Below are 21,221 nucleotides of genomic sequence, written 5' to 3'. Positions count from 1 at the left end.
AGTAGTATTTATATAACATCTTTAATACAGTAAAACGTTCTATGGCACTACACAGAAAGTTCATCAGACAGAAATTAACACAAAGCTGAAGGAGATATTAAAATGGGTGACTTGAAAGCTTGGTTAGATGTAGGTTTTAAGGAGAAAATTCCAGAGCCTCTGGTGTAGATGGCTAAATGCACAGATCCCAATTGTAAGGTGAATGGTTTGGGGATGCATTAGAGGTCAGAGTTGGAGGAACAGGCATTTTCTTGGAGGTTGTAGAATTGGAGGAGGAAACAGATGGAATCAGGCGAGGGCCATGGAGAAACTTGAACAGGTATTGGTGGACTGGGAGCCAATGTAGTACAACAAGTACAGGTGCTATGGGTAAACAAGACCTGTCATGAGTTAGGGTACAGGCAGAAAAGTTTTAGTTGAGCTCAAGTTTATCTAAGGTGGAACATGAGGCTTGTCGCCAGAAAATTGTAAGAGATGAGTCTGGAGACAACTAAAGTCATGGATGAAGGTTTCAACAGCACTTGAGCACAGGCAAGTGATCTTAAACAAGTAGAAGTGGCGGTCTTATAAAAGGTAACCAACTAAATAAACTACTATAAATTTTCTATTTGAGCAAAGCAGCCATCAATTTTTGGTCAGCTACTTTTAAAACAATGTCAACATTTACTTGCAAGAGAAAATTCTCCCCAAATTAAAATTCAATAAACTTACCCTTCTAACACTTCTGCTTGGTATGGAATTTCAAGTTTTGAATAATTTTTTTCTTTTGCTTTCACTGTTATTTTTCCAGAAAACTGCAATGTACTTTTTGCTTTTGAAGCTGAAATTAAAATGTAAACCTGCAGTTACTGTCAGCAAATTTTAAAAGATGTAACCATAGGTAAGGATTTTTGATTTGCAGCACCTTTTACTACACCATTAACTATTGGCAGCTAGGGTGCTTTGTAGACTACACATTAAGTTTGTAACAAGCTTTACAAGTCATAAAAGGACAAATGCAATAGGTCAGAAACAATTTCACCTTAATACATTCCTCAATCGATGCTTCTTTTCAATGATCTGTTCAAATAATGTTTAACTAATTCCTTTTGTGTAAAGACAAAAGCAGCTGATTGTTCTCCTTTGGGCAGAACAGGTTAAGGGAAAATTTGAAAGGTGTTCAAAAGTATGAAGGGTAATGATCATTTCTCTCCATCTACTCTATTTCCATTAGCAGGAGGGGTCAGTAAGCAGACGCCACAGATGTAAGATGATTAGCAAAAAATTCAGGAGGGGAAAATATGATCCGGAATACACTAACAGAGATGGTGAAAGCAGATTCAATAACAACTTTTGAGAGAGAACTGGGATGTACATTTGAAAAGGAACAGCTTGCAGTACTATGGGAAAAAGGAGCAAAAAAGAGTGAGACTAACTGGGTAGCTATTTTAAAGAGCTAACAGAAATATGGGCCAAATGGCCTCTGAACTGTATGATTCTTCTGAATCAATTGATGAGCTCTTGGTATTTGAGGAACAATTTTATTCCATTAATTTTATCTGCTCCCTTCATATATTTGGAAATTGCAAAGCTTCTTTTTCATGAAAGTTCTATTTTCTTTAATTGTATCTGAAATTTAGGATATTCCTAACTGTACTTCAATATAGTTCACAGCCAATAAAATCAAAGTTGCATAAATAACACCAAACTGTGATCAAGCTTCACATTGACAAATCTTATTACCTGTGTCAAAAAAGCTCCAGATTTTTGAGCAACTATTAACCATACCTCTGCATAAATAATGGATATGCAAGAATATGCATATTTAACAGTGCACAGATTAATAGCTAATTAATTTCAAATAATCTGAAGCATGTACAGTGTCAAAAAAATGTATTTTCAAAGTTACATTATTCAGATGGGTGAGCAAACCCCCAAAACATTGTAAAACGGAGGCAAGGAATAGAGGCAGCTCTTTTCCTGTTTAATAGCAGCCAGATGGTAAATGAAGAGTAAAGAAACCATTGATCACAATGGAGCATGTGAAATGTATTATCGCTTAGCCAGAGGTCACAAGAAAAGATGCAACTATGACTCATGGGAATATTGCAATTATATTTTTTTCATACAATTCGTCACTTGGTATGGCAAAATGATCTGCAACTCAGCTACAAAATAAATGTAGGTCTTCTTTATTTCTGAATGAAAGGCCTTACAGCATTTTGACATGCCAGTATATGTACCATCTCCTGTTAGATCCACTGACATCAAGTACATAATATTTTGTGAAATTCAGATTACAAATTTTACACTTACTCAAAGGAGTCATATTGGATTTGAACTGTTAACTCACTCTCTCTCCACAGATGTTGCCAGGCTTTGGAGTTTTTCCAGCACTTTGTTTTTATTTCAGATTTCCTGCTTCTGCAGTATTTTGCTTTTATTTTAGCACATCTGAGATAATTGGCCAATATTCCAATGGTACTGTGGTGCTGGCTCGTATGACTGGCTAATAAGGAACCTGGCAAAATTGAATTAAGTTTGTTGCTGACTACTGCAGGGTTAACACTGCCAACATGGCTAAGCTATAGATAGCAAAGAAAGCAGCAACTGGAACGGACTGATTTGGAAGTCCAATATATTATGTACAAGAATTGCCTTTAGGAATGTGATTTTTGATCTGAGTTACCTCTCCAATGCTGCCAAACAGGGATAGTTATATAAAAAAAATAATCAGGCCATCCTTTTAGCTGACAGCTAAACAGTAGTGACAACACACCTGTTCATAGTCAGTGCAGAGAACAGAGAACAAAGAAACCCACAGAAGGGAAAAGTAAATAAAAATAAATCTTTCCATAATGGAGCAGTTATTTATACATGGTATGTTCAGAGAACTATCTGAATTACACTCCATTTTTCATTGTGTTGCTTATATGGTTATATTACATATAATAGGATTGGACTGTGTGAAAATATATAGACTATAAAGGACTTCCAAGAATATGTATTGTGGTTAAGTGACAAAATACATTCAACGAAGCTATCCAGTTCAGGATTAATAAATACTTATTTTAGGGATACACTTACCATCAAATATAATACTAGCAACTTTGGTATATTTAGTTTCTGATGCCTTTAGTGTAATTGGCTTGAAGTCTACTGTAACAGCTTCATTTGGTGGGGATGGTTTAATACTCTAGAAATAGAGAACAAATGTACATCAGTTATAAAACAAAAATATGAAAGAGCACAATTTTATAGTCTGAAGTTATGGAAAGTAAGAGCTTACTGTTATTGGTACGTCTTTTGCTCCTGAATTTAATAAATGAAGATTTAAAACTTTTGGAAGATCTGCAGAGAAATGACAAGATTAAGTATTTTGCTGCTCATGCATCAGCCGATTGCTGAGATTTAAAACAAGTACAATTACATGTACTTTTTTCTCCCATTACAGGTCATTCTGAATTAAATGTTCACTAGAAGTGAAGGTAGTCTAAGCTATTCACATCTCTGCAACTACCATTTATGCTGCTCCAAGAGTTGAAATTAGTAAACAAGCGAATGTCATTTTTTTGGCACACTCCTCATTCAGACACAGAATTTGCTTTAAAAAAAAGTTAAAATTAAAATCACAATATAATAAGGTGTGTGGTGTAGTGGCAATGTCACCAGACTAGTAATCCAGCTAATGCACTGGGGACATGGGTTCAAATCCCACCAAAGCAGCTGATGGAATTAAAATTCAGTTAATAAAAATCTAGAATATAAAGCCAGTCTCAGAAATGGAAATGGTGATCATGAAAATCATCATCAAGGATCAGTCCAAAAGAGGAAGTGCAGAAAAGTGACAATGACAGATAAAGCAGAGGAAAATGAATGAAATAGTGGTGAATAAAAGGGCAGGTGGAGCCAGCAGTGTGTTTGCCAGCCGTGTGTTTGGGGCAGGAATACAAAGCATATGAATTATGACCAATGCTGTAACTTTAAATTAATCAATAAAATTTAGAAACTCACCTTGGGTTCGTAACGTACCAAAATCTAGCATTTCTGTTGAGGAATAAATTCCAGGTGCTGTAATCAGAGTAAATTTTTGCTTTTAAAAAAAAAAATCTGTAGGATCATACACTGGAAAACAAATGCAAGATGATATCCATTTCTGACTCACCTGTTGTAACTTCCACTTCAACAGGTAAAATAAGGAACTCTGTGTTGTCTGATGCATTTGTTTTTATTCTGATAAAAGCTGTGTGATTATCTGCTTCTCTTGAAGAAAAACTGGCTCGCATCACAGCTTTAGTTTCGTAGGGTGGGATCTCCTAGTTACAAAAACTTAAGATCTTAATTCTTATTAAAAGAGAGATTCTGGACAGAAAAGCAAAGAACATTATCCTCAAATCCTAGCCCTGCTAGGCCGAGCAAGCAAGTGGTCAGCAATGAGCTGCAGGAACTTCTGCTGTATTGGGAGCATGATTATAAAAGTTTTGTTTTGGAGGTGCTATTAGATGGCATATGACATTGTGGAACAATTTTTCACAAATAAACTTTAATAGATTTGCCCATTACAAGTTCATAGTACAACAACATTTGCAGCCAGAATGACAGTGGAGGGAAATATGTCTATTGTGTTATTTTGTTACAGAAAGAATATTTGCCTCCTCTTCATGCCAAACAACTTAAATCTTTAACATATATTAATTAAATCCTTACAGAATTTGGCTTATACCATTATACAATCCCTAATTCAGTCATAAAATCCAGGTTAGAAATACAAACTTGTATACTGCATTTTAAATTAAATCCCAATATTCAGGACAATGTAGATATTACGCAGTTGCAGCTAGTTCTATGTATTTAAATTAAAAACAAGAGCTGCTATTTAGAGTTGTACTGAATTTGCGTAGGATAACAGAGCACCAGTTTTCAGGCTGCATAAAGTTTAAACTCATTCAAATTCGACCATGTGCAAGTCCAGTCTATACATCAATACACCCACACATTAGCATAAACTAAGGCTGTGCATTTATAAATTGTGCTCATATTACCAGATCCAGTTAAACACTGGAACTGATCAATAAGCCACCATTCTCTTCTGTGTGGCCAGCATAATTAATTGCATTTCCAAGGAAAGACCTGCTGCACAATTTCTTCAGTGGCATTCTAAATGGATGCCATGGGACCTACATGAACCACCAGCTGGAACTGTAAGTTTCCATCTGTCAAATCCAGGATTCAACTTGCAAAAAGCAATTGAACAATATGCTGGAATTCATTACTGACCGCATTTCCACAATCCCAGATTTGTTTCTCAGGTTTTTCTCCATCACATACAAGTCTTAAATCTTTTTCCTGAAAGGTGGATTGAAGTTATCACCACTGCTGTTGGAGAAGCATTGGGCCTCCATATACTACTTCAGCCAAATGATTCAACCAAACTCCTCTGGACAACCAGAGTGCATATTCATGCTATTGAGGATCCAAACTCCTGCCCATCACCCACATTTGCTCTTACGATTAAAATTACTACAGCAAGTTCAAGTGCTCAGACATCATTTTGGCATCTGTGCATAAATATCAAAATTGACACAGATTCTATCGCTATCCCTATGCCTAATTGGCTTTGCATTATATAATTAAAATGTATTTCTATATGCTAACAGAAACAGTTCAAATTCGTCTAAGAACTGCCATTTCAAGTCCTCTTTCCTTCATTGCCAATCAGACTGACGGAAGCACCCAAAGCAGCTACACTGATGAAAGCAGATACAGAGCCATCCATCCTCAAAGGCAACAATCATTTATATAGTGCCTTTAATAAAAGTAAAAATGTCCTTAGATGCTTCAAAGATGCATCAAAAAAGTTCTTGATACTGGAAAGATTACCAGCAAGAGATCCTGTTGTTAGCCATACTTATAAAGGGATTGGCCTCAAACTAAAAACATATTTGGGTTATGAAACAGTATGACATTGAAAGACAGATCAGTGAACATCTGTAGCATGATACAAGAGTATATTTGCCACTTCCAACCCCAGTCCTCCAAAAGCTATTAATCTGGTTTAATTGAGTAATATGGCACTGCAATTATAAGATAGGAAGCAAATTAATCAAATTTGCCCCACAATTATTTACCAGTTTCAGAGCAGTGATGAACTTGTGATACTCACCCATAATTTTCTAGGGCCTTCTGGTTGACCTGTTGGAAGCTCTAAGTGCAGATCGCCTCCACTTGAGTACATTTCAACTACCTGGTCAAATAAAAATCAAAGTCTCCATGAAGCATTTTTCCGAAGTCCATGAAAGAAAAGTTGGGCTTTAACAATTTGTGAAGAAACAGAGTTGCATGGAGTGTAACCTGACTCCAGATAAAGTGGTGTGAGAAGCAGGGAATGTGTGGGGTTGTGGGGGGTGCGGTGGGGGAGGAGGAGGAGTGAAAAATGAAGGAGAATAGTTTCACACTCCTTTAGTTTTACACTAGGGGACATGCAGCCCTGCATGGTGCCAAATCAGACAAAGGGCTCAGGGCCTTCTGAATGCTTAAGTCTACATGCAACAACTGCAGTACCCAAAAAAAGTGGTGAGAACATGGAACTCGCTACTACAGGGAATGGTTCTGAATAGTATAGATGCATTTAAGCAGAAACTAAACAAGCATATGAGGGAGATGGAAACAAGTTGGCTACAATGGTGTACAGTTCAATGAGGGGAAAAAAAAGAGGTGGGTTGAATGGAACATGAACACAGGCATGGACGGGTTGGGCCAAATGGCCTGTTTCTGTGCCACATGTTCTATTTAATCCTATGTAATCCAATTAATTTCAAATGCTTCAGTAAGACGAGCACCACTGCTGCAAAGCTCCAATAGCATTTAAATTTTAATGCTGGAGTAAACTAGACATTTATAGTGCTCTCTTCTTGGCCAGAGAAATGGAATTCCAACCAAAGAGATGCTGGCCAGCACAAACAATATTGCTTAACTGGTGATCAAATTGGTAGCTGAATAAATGCATTGTAAGACTCAAAACCAGATCAGTCTCATTTTGCTACTCCCACTTCAGAATAAACAGTACTTGCATTTTTTCCCCCAAATCCTGAATGCGGCAGCTAGTGCTGAAATATAGATTCAAAGCAATAGCAGTCCTCCAGTGCCTCTCATACTTTCCAAACAAATATAGATAACAAGAAAGTGACTGAAGAGGCAACACAACAAGCTAATCCAATTCTGTATTCACTGGACACTCAGAAGGAAGGATGTTCCCTTGCTGGAGCCAATGAATTGATTAGTAATTTCCACCAGTTTTTCATTTTAGTTCAGGATTGTTGACAGCAATTACATACTCACCCCACCCTTAAAAATATATGGGAACCTCATGGTCCCCATTCCTATTATACACCAGGGACTACTCCACTATCCCACACTGCAGTCACCCAAGGAGATGACAAATAACATTTTCCAGAAGTACAAGGTATTCTAGTATGGTTGTCCTAATTCTCTCAACATACAGACTGATCTATTCATATCAATCTGGCTTTTTTACCCCCACAATGACTAATTTTTGTAACTAGAACCCTGCAATGACGTGAAGTTGAAACAGTTACATAAGCTGTAATGACAAACTACTGCTGGAAACCATTTGTGGTTGCTTTGGGGAAACTGATGCTATTTTGTGTGGGAGGTAAAGTTAAAAGACAATTTCATAAATTTTGTGCTTGATCTCACAAGAAACGTATTTCAAACAGACTATTCTCACTGTTCCCACTTCCTCAGAGAAAGCAAGAAGGGAGAGGTTAAATCAGTAGCATTGCAACAAACTAACCCTTCAATTACAGTATTTCAATTCCCAGATAATACTTTGAACATTGTAATACCTCTTAATAGACCATATTTTCTGAATTCTAGTCCTATAACATTTGAACCCTAAGCATTACTGTTAAAGATTGATTCCATGGAAGTTCAATGGGTTAGCAAAGCTTCTGAGTCAATAAAATTATAGTTAATCTTTGAACCCAAATAAAACTCATCTGATCTTCATTAGAACTGCTCTTGAATTCTATCTTAAAATAGCACAATTGGTAATTGAAAAAAAATCAGATAAGCTGAATGATTTAAAAACTGAATGAAGTAGTCTCTAATAGAAAGCTGTATAGCATAAATGTTGTATTCCTATTTATTTTCTAATTGGCTCCTGCAAATCAGGTAATTGATGATTATTGGTCACTACTGAGCACTGGAAATACAGAAGGCAGCTCGCTTGGCCTAAATAGCCAAGTGGTTATGGTACTGGGTTTGTAACCCCAAGACTCAAGAGTTCAAATCTCACAATGGCAAACTATGAAACAATATAACTTCATCTGAAACAGATGGAAACAGGTTTACTCAAAAAGAGTATCAAGAGTTCAAATCTCACAATGGCAAACTATGAAACAATGTAACTTCATCTGAAACAGATGGAAACAGGTTTGTACTCGAAAGAGTTACAGAAGGCAGCTCCCTAACAAAACTTTAAAAAATTAAACTGGAAGTTTGACTGGCTTGGGACCTGGACAAAACGGTACTCAAATTTGAGAAGGCCAAAATCAAACGAGACCTACTTAATTTCAATATTGGTTCGGTGAGCATTTTTGTGCCAATCAACTAGTTTACTACATCCATATCACTACTTGTGGATGTCCAGTGCATGTCTGCTGCATCACACCTCAAAATGTCCTATTTCAGGGCATCAGGCTTTTTTGTGACACAAATTGGCTGAAGTCAGAACTTCTTAAAGTATAAAGTCATTTATCTGACTTAAGTGTAATCAAAAAGTAGTATGGATAAAGCTGGTAACAAAAGTGGTAAGCAGGAGGAAAAAAAGTTAATTTCCTCCAAAGCTATCATTCACTAACAAAGTAATACCCAGATTTAAATTGATCAACTAATTTCTTTCAACAGTTTAGGTCTGATGTTTATTGTCTTCATCTCAGCTGGTAATAGCAGAATTGCTAAACTTTGATCTAGAATCCGGGCATTGGGTACGAAAGTTTACTTGGGTGTTGGAATTTTCACATGCTGTTGGCCAGAGGGATTACACACACAAAGCTCAAGAGCAACAGAAGGGTAGAGCGTACTGGACTACAAGCCAATATTGCACATCTCTTGAGGGAGGTAGAATAAAAATATTTGTATAGAGTTGGTTACATTATAAGTTTTAGAAGATAGCAAAGTACTACCATTACAGGTATTAGATCCATTAGATTTGGATCAGTATGATGTTAATATTATTGGAGTGAGTTGCGTGATAGATCATTTCACTAAATGTATGATATTAAAGAAATTGGTGAAGCACAGTTAGAGTTTAGTGGTCTACAGCCTATAAACATTAAATAATCAAGTGTTCTCAGCAGATCTAATCATTTTTTTTAAAAAGCCACATTTAGTAGGCTGCCTTTGGTCGTCATGTGCCAGTTGCCACAAGAATTTTTTTTATTCGTTCATGGGATGTGGGCATTGCTGGCAAGGTCAGCATTTATTGCCCTTGCACAGGTTACATCAGAGAGGCTTGTTAAGCCTTTTCAGGGGGTAGTTAAGTATCAACCACATTGGTGAGTCTGGTGTCACAATGGTCAAGAAAGGTAAAGGATACAAGATTTCCTCTGCTGAAGGACATTTGTGAAGCATATGGCTTTTTATGACAATCCAGTAGTTTTATGATTATTACTGAGACTATTAATTCCAGAGTTAATGATCAACTGAACTGAAATTCTTCCAACAGCCATGGTGGGATTTGGACGTCTCCTGAGCACGAGTCCAAACCTCGATTACTTGTCCAGCAACATTACCACTATGCTGATGTCCCCATTAGGTGCCACATCAGCATACAATTGCTTAAATGTTTGAGAAACAAAACACAGCTGATGGTCACCAAGGAAATAGTAACAAAAACTACCAGACCCACCACTTAAAAACAATAAAAATAGGCAGCCACAATGAATCTACTCCAAATATTATTTGAAAAAGCTCCATCACACCTCTACATAGCTCCTCGATTGTCCCAATATAAAACAATCCCATCTGTCAGAGTCCCATCTACAGCTGCATGCTTCTGCCACAAGATGGAGCACCATTAGCTCCAGATCATCATGTCAACACGGTCACTTCAGACCTCAACTTCCAAGTCACTGCCAACATTCCTAACCTTCCTCCTGGATAAAAGTAACTTTGGAACTGCTAGTCATTTACTTCTTTCCTTTCTATATTTAAGTCAATGAGTCATGAAACTTGTGTGTTGTTCTTTCAGAGTAATCAATCCTATAAGCTGTTCTACCATATCTCCCAACGTGGAGAAACCACACTCCTCCCACCAGGGTTTTCTACCGCATTAAGTGCTGAAAATCCTGGCAATGTCACAATGCCATTTTTTTTTTAAGCTTTTCTAAATCTTTGGCAGTCTAGCACATTTGACTCATTCATTTTGCAGTTGCTGCCACATCCCCATGAAACCTGAGCTCCTCCAGCCACAGTATGTGCCTAAACTGCTCTCATTCTCAGCTTGAAGCCCAGGCTTCACAGTTTCTCAGTTCTACATGCTGCCTGTTACTGCTGTGCTTCTTTCCCAACTTGTGAGCACAGCTACCCAGGACACCAGTTTTCAGTGCTTAACTTTTCAAAAAAAAAAAAATGCAGTTCAAATTGCCATGGTAGGATTTAAACTCTCATCCACTCAATGTCAAGAGCAGACTGAGTGAGCCCATACGTTTCTGATCACTTCCAGCCAAATACAAAAGAAAGCCTTCAGTCTTACAACCGAGTAGCAAGATACCAAAACTTTTTAAGGGTAATGGAAAAGAGGAAGAAATGGATTTGAATGATTATCTTAGTCCAGAAATAACTGGTGTCAAATGAAGGCTTTGGGACTGTTCCATTTTGAGTATTACCCCTGATATACATTTAAATAATTTATAGAATGATGCAAGTAACAAAATCATCAATCTTTCATAGGCAATATAATTTCCAGACTACACCATCAAGCAGAATGCCATATCCTAGCTTCAAATAGCAAAACTAAACCATTCTTCTTAAAATTACTAGATCACTCTCAGTTACAATGTAAATGCTACTCTGGTTTGTCACTTAGTAGCACTCTCCTTGGAGTCAGAGGCTGTGGATTTAAGTGCCACTCCAGACACCTGAGCCCAAGTCCAGTGCAGTGATAAGGGGTTGCTGCACTGTCAGAAGTGCCACCTCCCTTGGCTAAACAGGGGCCCTGCCTGATCTCTCAGGTCAACATAAAAGATCCTATGGCACTAAAGAGCAGCAAGGGTGTTTTCAAGGAGGATATCCCCAATGTCCTGGTTACTACTTAACCCTCAACCATAATTTAAAAACATTATCTGGTCCTTATCACCTTGTGTTCCCAAATTGGCTGCCTATGTTACCACAGTAACTACACTTCAAAACTGTACATCATTGGCTGTGAAGTGCAATGGGATATCCTGAAGTTCTAAAAGGCGTTATATAATTGCTAGTTTTTTTTTGGTAGAATGTTTAGATTTGACTCAAGAGAAAATGAGGCTACTTTAGTTAGATACAAGGAAGGGGCATATCAGGAAATGTGAATTGTTGCATTAAACCAGACATTTAAAAAGTTAGCTCCTTTGCACAATATTTTTGAAAAATCATGACAATGTCAAAATTGGTATTATTTACACTAATGTCCTTGATAACAGGGATATTATTACACTGGGAAGTGAATTTACCAAATCTATTCTCCTGCTGTGGAAACTGTCCACCAGGCCATTTCCTTTCTTTATCAGAAACTACCTAATAGTTGTTATTGTGACCTCCCTTGAAGGCCAGGCCAAGACTGGAGATTTAAAACCACAAATCCGGACTTTTCTCTAGAATTGCACCAAACCAGAGAGGGAATATATAACCAGCAGTAAAGGATAAACCAAAAAAGAAACCTACCTGTAAAGGTTCACTGTGAGGGTTGTGTATATTTATTAAAGGTGAAAAACTGCTATTTACAGGAACCCTTGCCCCTATAAATGGGCGCAAGCGATAAGGATTAGGTATTCCAACACCAAACACCTGCAATAAAAGGATTCAAAAAGATGAAGTTTTGGTCTTTTACCATATCAAACACCCTAGACCAATAAAGAAAGTACTACGAATTAATAAAATGAAGTGAGGTATGTAAGCTTCTGTTGATCTCATCAAATCAGTTTTGCCAAAGGTGAGCACTTTTTTTAAAAAAAAATCAAAACACTTCATGGTTGCAGTGTGGTTTCAAACAAGTTGAGCTTGAAATCCCTCATGCTATGATTTGCCCACAAAAATCTGGTTGAAGAACGCACCAAGAGGAGACAAGACTCTTAGTTGAGATGGAAGTAGTACCAAAAATGTCTGTTGATCATACCAGGCAACATTGCTGCTCACTGAATGAATGGAAATGCGCAAGGAGAGATTTGAAATTTAGAAAGTTTGGCTTCGTGGGGGGGGGGGGGGGGGAGAGAGAAAGAGAGAAAAAAGGAGAGAGAGAGAGAAAGAAATCGAAGAAATTCAGGTATTAAAACTCTATTTCAGTTAAAACTTTGAATCAAGCTACATTAGCTCAAGCACTAAAAAAACAAAGTCTTTCTTTCTTACCTGGTACGTAAATACCCCATGAAGTGATGTATTAATAAATAAAGTATTTTCTACATTTCCCACTACTCTTGCAAGAAAAACTACATCAAAAGATGTGTTTCCTCCTGGTGGAATAATCTAGGCAAAATCAAAAATATGAATTAGTTTATATGATGTGTAGCTGTTACCAATTCTATTCCTTCCTATAGCTGCACCAGACATTATTGTGGCAGCCAAAATAGTTAGAATTAGAATTTGTCATTTCATGTGAACATTAAGCATTGTGCTTAAGAGAAACTGAGTCAACCTAAAGAGGAAGAATTTGGGGTTTGGTGAAGGCCTGGAAGAGAAAAACTATTTTGCAACACTATATGTAATCTGTCAGTATTGGTAAGGTACATTGAATACTACCAACTCAGCCTTACCAGCTAAACTGTACTTGCTCTACTGCTAATTACACTATTTGAAACAGAAAATGTATAGCACAAAGGGAGGCCACTACACAAGTTCTTATGCCCATGCAGTGATCAAGTTTGGAGGAACCCCAAGGTGTCCGTGTCTGTCTATTTGAGCAAGACCTGGCCACACACTGGAGCCTCAACTTGTAAACCAATCACTGGAAATGAAAATTGTTAGTTTCTGTAACAAAAAAATAGTTGCATAAATCCAGTTGTTTTTCTAAATTTTTGATGGTGCATTATGTAGAACTTATACCGTTTGTTAAGCAAACATGGAAATGTTATCAGATCAATTTTCAAATTCAATCACCTAAACATTACAAACAACCTAGGTGATAACAAGCCTTCAAAATTCCACTAACCTACTGAAGAATTCCCTTCAAAAACTAAATATCAATATTATTCATTACAACAGTTAAGTTTGTGGTGAAGGAAACTGTTGCAATGAAAAATACTGTAAGGGACTGGACCCTATTTATATGCAGCTTCCACATATGCAAACATTTATACACTACTTCAACCAACTGACATTATTATATACAGGCATTAATGCTCAAACATAGTTTGATCTCTGTTGCATACAATCAATAAATACCCATGTTTCAAAATTGGAAATGCTAGGAGGATGTGTGTCAAATATTTAGTACAACTTGGCTGCTATTGCTACAATGGTACTAAATGCACTTAGCATATGTTGGCAGGCTGGTTATAAAAAAGGGCACAAAATACTCCCCAAACAAGCAAGCTCCATGTGCTTTGCTTGTACAACAATGTTTGATAAATATTCACTTACAAATCTTAGTTCTCAATGATGACATAACTACCACACTTAAACAAATTTAGAGTCTGGTGACCTCTTGGTGAACCATAACTTCTACAATTAATAGTGATGCTGGCAGATAGTCTCCATTACTTGCACAGTAAATTAAAATTAGTACATTCAACATTTGTCCCCTCCCACGCCTTGTCAAAATATTATACCACAGCTGAATTAATTATGGAGAAAAGAAACTTGAACGTTTGGACTACCCGACAAAATTAGTAACTCTACTTATGAAAATATGCAAGTGAAAAAGAATAATCATTAGCTTTCTGTAAATCAAAGCCCTTCAATAATAAAATTTGAAGGATTTTCTAGTTTTAACAGCATTTCAAAGCAATTCAATAATACCACAGACAACAGCTCAGAAGGAGACCATTTTTGCCCATCAGGTCTGGGCCTGGTCTTCACTACAGCAACTCAAAGCTAATCAATCACTCTTTTCCCATGACTGTCATTTCCTCCTCTTTAAATACCTTCCAATTTTCCTGTACAGACACAATGGTCACAGCCTCTACCACTTCATGGTAAAACATTTTATGCTCCAATAACCTTGCTGCATATTTCATAAATTGAGAACCTTCATTTAATCATCTCTGCTCCAATAGAAATAGCCCCAGTATCACATAGCCATAATTTTCCCATTCTTGGTATTATCTTGGGTGAATATGTGATGTGATGTTCCTTCCATAATGGAATGCTAAAAGCTATACATGAGGCTAAGTGTGACCTAAAAAAATATGCAAATGTATTGCTTTGCTAAAATACAAATCTGTAACCCATTTCGGTGGTTTAAAAATGCTTAAAACATTCAAGTCATTGCATTCCAAGCAGCACTGCAAAAGATAATTAAAATATGTGCAGCCAGCCACGTACCCTATTTTCTTCCTGGTATGGCAAACATTTTCATTTGCAGTCACTGCAAGTGATGCAAACAGTTTTCATTAAGTTACATATTTTCCCTTATGGCATGTTCTGGCTACAGATTAACTTCATATGTTGCGGAGAATAGAAATCTTCACCAATGTACACATGACAAAGTGCCACTTCCTGCAGCTATTTCAACAAATGCAAAATACAAAGTTCTTACCCTATTTTGAAAAAATGATGCATGAAAGTGTGATGTTGTTGCTGATATTGATACTAAAATTATTGTTTCTTCTGTGCTGGGGTTGTGCAAGTATACTTTTTCCATTTTTGGCATTCCCACTGGCCTGTGAAGGCAAACAGATATATAACCATTAAGTCATCATCATCACAAGAGATCCACTAGTCAAGTTTGCCACAAAGTACACACTAGCACCTTTAGTGTAGCAAAAAATTCAAGGTACTTTAGAGGCAGGTTGCTTTATCACAGACTTATGTTTACAGCTATTTAAAACTCCTGTACAAGTATCAGAGCTGTGTAATAGAATATTACACTACACTTGTTCCCAGAATTTGACATGGAAGTAACCCATCACATTACAAATGCTCATTGGTGAAAAGCAAATCCTTAGCCAATTTCATAATTCAGATCAGTTTGCTTGCTTCGGTCACTATAAAAAGGGACCAGACATGAAGTTATGTGGGGCTTTCATCCTACTTCTATGGACACAATAGGTGTCAAAGTTTAACACAAATGAGTTCAAATGATCTTGGTAATCTATTCGCAGATCAGAATATTTCAAATGCATAATAATTTCAAGGACATCATAAACTTGATACAATTCCAGTTTAAAACAAATTTACTCAAACACAAACTTTCATGCAAGCCATGGATTGCCCACAATGCTCCCTAGCTCAGTCAAGGTCATCTGGCGAAACACTGGAGAGAAAACTTATTTGTTTAAACACTTAAAATGAAAAGCAAACCTGCTCAGGTCACTTTCACACATCCCAATTAATTAGAGGCAAATGGTAGGAAAACAAGTCATCTTGCATATGGGAAGATAATTAGGCATTTATTAAGGAAATCTCTCAAAAACAATTACATTGTATTTTTTTGCTGCTATGCTGAATTCTTGAACTTCTTGAAAGGCAATCTAGAATTGAGATGATAGAGGCAACACCTTTAAAGGAACACTATTCTTACATTAAGTAGTATTCCTGAACTCATAGTTGCTGCATATTATGTAATGGTCAAGTCGTAAGATACTGCTTTATATTCTACTTAAAATTAAAGTATGCAAAAAAAATGACATGCAACTTCAAAATCATGCACCCTTATTTTGAGTTGATGCAATTGCTTAGGAAGTATTCAAATCTTAGCATATTTTCTGGATTAGGCCAAATGGAATTAATGGTGTCTTATTCAAATAAAATGCTTAATCTCACAAAAATATTAGTCAACACAGAAGTATACAGTAGGCCTTGAAGAAGTGGGTTTTTCAGCCCATTTGATCTCCTAATAAGGACTTCAAGCTCAAATGATGTTTAAAAAAAAGTACTATATTTCCATCATAGCAACCAACAGCATTGTAAAATGGGTCTACGGATTTCTTCCGCTGGAAGACTGCGATCCATGCAGCAGACTCATGTGAAGTCTCTGCAATCATTTTCCAATCTCAACTCATCCTAACCTTGATCCTAGTCAATTTTACTTTGCTTGCAAAATGATTACATCACAGTGACACTCATCTCCTTGCACTATGAATGCTGTACAATCAAAAACAAGTGTTTTTTTATTCATTCATGGAATGTGGGCATCACTGGCTAGGCCAGCATTTATTGCCCATCCATAATTGCCCTTAAGGTGGTGGTGAGCTGCCTTCTTGAACTGCTGCAGTCCAAGTGGTGTAGGGACACCCACAGTGCTGTTAGGGAGGGAGTTCCACAATTCTGACCCAGTGACTGAAGGAATGGCGATATATTTCCAAGTCAGGATGGTGAGTGGCTCGGAGGCGAACTTCCAGGTGGTGGTGCTCCAATGTGTCTGCTGCCCTTGTCCTTCTAAATGGTAGCTGTCGTGGGTTTGGAAGGTGCTGCCTAAGGAGCCTTGGTGAGTTCCTGCAGTGCATCTTGTAGATGGTACACACTGCTGCCACTGTGCGTCAGTGGTGGAGGGAGTGAATGTTGTGGAAGGGGTGCCAAATCAAGGAGGTTGTGCCTTGAAGATGGTGGATAGGCATTGGGGAGTCAGTTGGTGAGTTCCTCGTGACAAGATTTCTAGCCTCTGACTTGCTCTTTTGGCATAGTATTTACATGGTTAGTTCAGTTCAGTTCCTGGTCAAATGGTAACCCATAGGATGTTAAAGTGGGGGGATTCAGCAGTGGTAACGCCATTGAATGTCAACAGGCAATGTTTAGATTCTCTTTTGTTGGAGATGGACATTGCCTGGCCCTTGTGTCACAACTGTTGCTTGCCACTCATCAGCCTAAGCCTGGATATTGTCCATGTCTTGCTTGTCACAAAATTATCATTTTTCATAATATTGTGAGATATTGTAAAGTATCCATGTGCATGAGAGAAAACTAAATTAGACAGATAGACTGCAAGGTTGAAATTATCAAAGCAGTTAGGTGTAAAAGGGAATTTGAAATGCTAATGAGTGAGCTAAGGTAAAGTCAGCAGATAGGGTGAATGAAATTTGCAATTTTAGAGTAAGGGAAGTGTTGTTGGATTTTCAAAAGAGACATAAGGTTTTTACGACTGGCAAGGTAAATAGGATGTTATGACATGGTAGCCCAAATCCACAAGGGAAATCTGGTTACCCTATCACAACCATTTATTATGAGATGTGTGCACTGAATTCAGAAGCAGTGAGTCCACCAGGATGTTTAGAGATTTAAAAAATCAAAATATTTATTAACAAAAAAGAATTTAAGCACATATAAAAGACTACAGTTACTTAATACCATAACTCCTCCTAAAATTCCTAATTAACCTGATTCCCAGTTACACACCTCTTTAGGGCAACAGTCCAAAACAGATTTGAGATTTTAAAAAGCCAGCAAGTTAACAGAACCTACTTGATATTGGGATTCCAAATGGCTTTCTCCAACTTTAGTTACTGGACACAACAGACTTATGCAACAAATGGCTGGAGGCTTCAAGACTGTTTCACACATTCCTGTTAGATCTTACATGGCCCCAACATATAGCCCTTCATTCTCCTTTGTATGTTTCTCCCTTTAATATGTAAATTCCATTGCTCCATACATCTTTGGAACTATACATTTCCCATAATATAAAAGCTTTCACGTAGCCAACAACCTTTGGGAAAAATAAACACACTGCTAGTCTTGCTTATCTGGCTAGTTGTAAACAGACAAACATCCATTTGAAACCCAAACAATCCTTTTACTTATCTAAAAATGTAAATTCCCTTCAAACATTACTTGCTAAGACAACATCCATGTTTACTCATTAGCTTTTCAAATAATTTCTACACCTAGCTTCTTTTAATTTCAAGCTTGCAGTCTAACTGACTCAAAATATAATTAAATCACAGACTGAACAATCTACACACACCCACAAAACCAACTTTACAACAAACCAAAAAAAAATGAAAATTATACTTTTGTAACAGGAGCAAGGTTATGATGTTGATTTTTCCCCAAAAGTGCTGACCATAATGATAATATAAAAGATGTTCAAGGAAAAAATAAGTTCCAAAGACATGGGGTAAACAATGGAATTTACATATCAAAGAAGGAGGAAATATACTTAAGGGTGGATGGAATGCTGCGTGCGGTGTCGGGTGAGATCCGAAAGGTACATTGTGTGAAACATACTTGGGATGAGCCTCTAGCCACTTTGCAGAAGTCTGCTGTTCCAGTAACCAAAGTTGTTAAAAGCCTTTGAAATTCCACTATTAAATGGGTGCTTCAGGTAACCTTGCTGAATTGTATCTATAAATTTAAAATATATTTTGAACTACTGCCTTAAAAAACCAGGGGGAGTATCACTGGGGTTCTAGTTAATTAGGTACTTTTAGAATTGTTATAATATTAAGTAACTGTGATCGTGTGTGTGTTTTATTCTGCGTTAAAAGTTTTAATTTAATTTTTAAAATCTCTGAAGGTGTTAGTGGACTCATTACTTCTGAATTCTGTGCACAAACCTTCTGGTAATAAATACAAATTACAAAACCATTGTGATAGTGTGGCCAAGTTTCCCTTGAGGATTTGGTCAGCCTGGCAAATATCACTTGGCTATCATAACAACATGCTACTTTTGGACATGGACTCCTTCAGTATGAGTCGTCGCAAACAGTGCTGAACATCTTGTGCAATCAGCAGCGGACATCCCCACTTCTGAACTTCTGGAAAAAAGGTCATTGATGTAGCTGAAAATGGTTGGGCCTAGGACACTACCCTGAAGGGCTCCTACAGCAAAGTCCTGGAACTGAGATGATTGACCTCCAACAACCATAACTATTTTCATTTGTGCTCGGTATAACGCCAACCAGTGGAGAGTTTTCCTTGATTCCCATTGATTCTAGTTCTGCTGGGGATCCTTGATGCCACACCTTGGTCAACTGCTGCACTGATGTCAAGGCCAATTACTCACCTCTGGAGGTCAGCTCTTTTGTCCATGTTTGAACCAAGGTTATAATGAGGTTAGATACTGAGTGACCCTGCCGGAACCCAAACTGAGCAGTGAACAGATTGTTGGTAAGCAAGTGCTGCTTGATAGTGTTGTTGATAATCCCTATCACTTTACTGATGATCGAATGTAGGCTGATAGGGTGGTAATTGGCCAGGTTAGATTTGTCCTGCTTTGAGTACAGGACATACCTGAGCAATTTTCCATATTGCTAGGTAGATGCCAGTGTTGTAGTTGTTCTGGAACAGCTTGGCTAAGGGCATGGCAAATTCTGGAGCACAAGTTCTCAGTATTATTGCTGGAATACTGTCAGGGCCCATAGCCATTGAGGTATCCAGTGCCTTCAACCATTTCTTGATATTGCATGGAGGGAAAGAAACTGGCTGAATACTGGCATCTGTGATGCTGAGGTCCTCCGGAGGAAGCAGAGATGGATCATCCACTCAAACACTTCTGGATGAAAATTGTTGCAAGTACATCAGCCTCATCTTTTGCAATGATGTGGTGGGCTTCTCCATCATTGAGGATGGGGATGTTTATGGAGCCTCCTCCTCCAGTGAGTTGTTTAATTGTCCATCATCATTCACGACTGGATGTGGCAGGACTGTGGGGATTAGATCTGATCAGTTGATTGCTGAATTGCTTAGCTCTGTCTATCACTTGTTGCTTATGCTGTTTGACATGCAAGTAGCCGTGTTGTAGCTTCACCAGGTTGACACTCAATTTTTAGGTATGCCTGGTGCTGCTCTTGGTATGCTTTCCTGCATTCTCCAATAAACCAGCATTGATCCCCCATCCTGCCATTACCACCAATTCAGGGGATATGTCATACCACAAGATTACACACTGTGGTCAAGTACAATTCTGCTGCCCCACAGTGCCTCACGGTTGCCCTGTATCAAGTTGCTAGATCTATTCAAAATCTATCCCATGTAGCACAGTGGTAGTCCCACACAACACATTGGAGGGTATCCCCAATAAGAAATCAGGATTTCGTCTCCACAAGGACTGTGCAGTGGTCACTGTCATGGTACTGTACTGATACAGTCATGGACAGATGCATCTGCAGCAGGCAGTTTAGTGAGGAGTTCAAGTACGTTTTTCCCTCTTGTTGGTTCCTTCACCACACTGTAAACCCAGTCGAGCAGATATGTCCTTTAGGGCTCAGCCAGCTCTGTCTGTAGTGGTGCTACCGAGCAACTGTTGGTGATGGACATTGAAGACCCCACCCACATTCTACGCCTTTGCCATCTTTAGTGTTTCCTCCAAGTGGTGTTGAATGCGAGGGGGACAGTACATGGTAATCAGCAGGAGGTTTCCTTCCCATAACAAAAAACAGAAACACCTGGAAAAACTCAGCAGGTCTGGCAGCATCAGCAGAGAAGAACAAAGTTGATGTTTTGAGTCCTCATGACCCTTCAACAGAACTAAGTAAAAATAGGAGAGGGGTGAAACATAAGCTGGTTTAAGGTGGGAGGGGGGTGGGGAGAGAGAAGTGGGTGGGGGGGGTGGTTGTAGGCACAAGCAAGCAGTGATAGGAGCAGATAATCAAAAGATCTCACAGACAAAAAAACAGGTGTTGAAGGTGGGTGATATTATCTAAAAGAATGTGCTAATTAAGAACGGATAGCAGGACACGCAAGGTACAGTTGGCTCTAATGGGGGTGGGGTGAAATAAGACTAAAAGGGCATAAAAGGTATAGATTTAAAAATAATGGAAATAGGTGGGAAAAGAAAAATCTATATAAATTATTGGCAAAAACAAAAGGGAGAGGGAAGAAACGGAAAGGGGGTGGGGATGGAGTTCAAGATCTAAAGTTGTTGAGCTCAA

At 38.0% G+C, this 21,221-nt stretch overlaps 1 protein-coding gene across 4 annotated transcripts in view; it reads right to left on the bottom strand.

Annotated features, from left to right (window-relative positions):
* tmem131 (transmembrane protein 131) overlaps positions 1 to 21,221 on the bottom strand; it is a 182,007-nt gene that overhangs the window by 61,707 nt on the left and 99,079 nt on the right. For all 4 annotated transcript variants that reach the window (XM_041198868.1, XM_041198870.1, XM_041198869.1 and 1 more), the window contains 9 exons: positions 14,951 to 15,074; positions 12,604 to 12,720; positions 11,923 to 12,045; positions 6,143 to 6,223; positions 4,145 to 4,295; positions 3,994 to 4,050; positions 3,269 to 3,330; positions 3,067 to 3,175; positions 712 to 820 (listed from right to left, as the gene is read on the bottom strand). In XM_041198868.1, coding sequence (XP_041054802.1) covers positions 712 to 820; positions 3,067 to 3,175; positions 3,269 to 3,330; positions 3,994 to 4,050; positions 4,145 to 4,295; positions 6,143 to 6,223; positions 11,923 to 12,045; positions 12,604 to 12,720; positions 14,951 to 15,074 — 933 coding nt within the window. The remainder of the gene's footprint in view (positions 1 to 711; positions 821 to 3,066; positions 3,176 to 3,268; positions 3,331 to 3,993; positions 4,051 to 4,144; positions 4,296 to 6,142; positions 6,224 to 11,922; positions 12,046 to 12,603; positions 12,721 to 14,950; positions 15,075 to 21,221) is intronic.

Source organism: Carcharodon carcharias, chromosome 11, assembly GCF_017639515.1.
Source record: "Carcharodon carcharias isolate sCarCar2 chromosome 11, sCarCar2.pri, whole genome shotgun sequence".
Taxonomy (NCBI): Eukaryota; Metazoa; Chordata; class Chondrichthyes; order Lamniformes; family Lamnidae; genus Carcharodon; species Carcharodon carcharias.
Note: the sequence above shows the minus strand (reverse complement) of the source record. Positions and strands in the feature narration are given on the sequence as shown.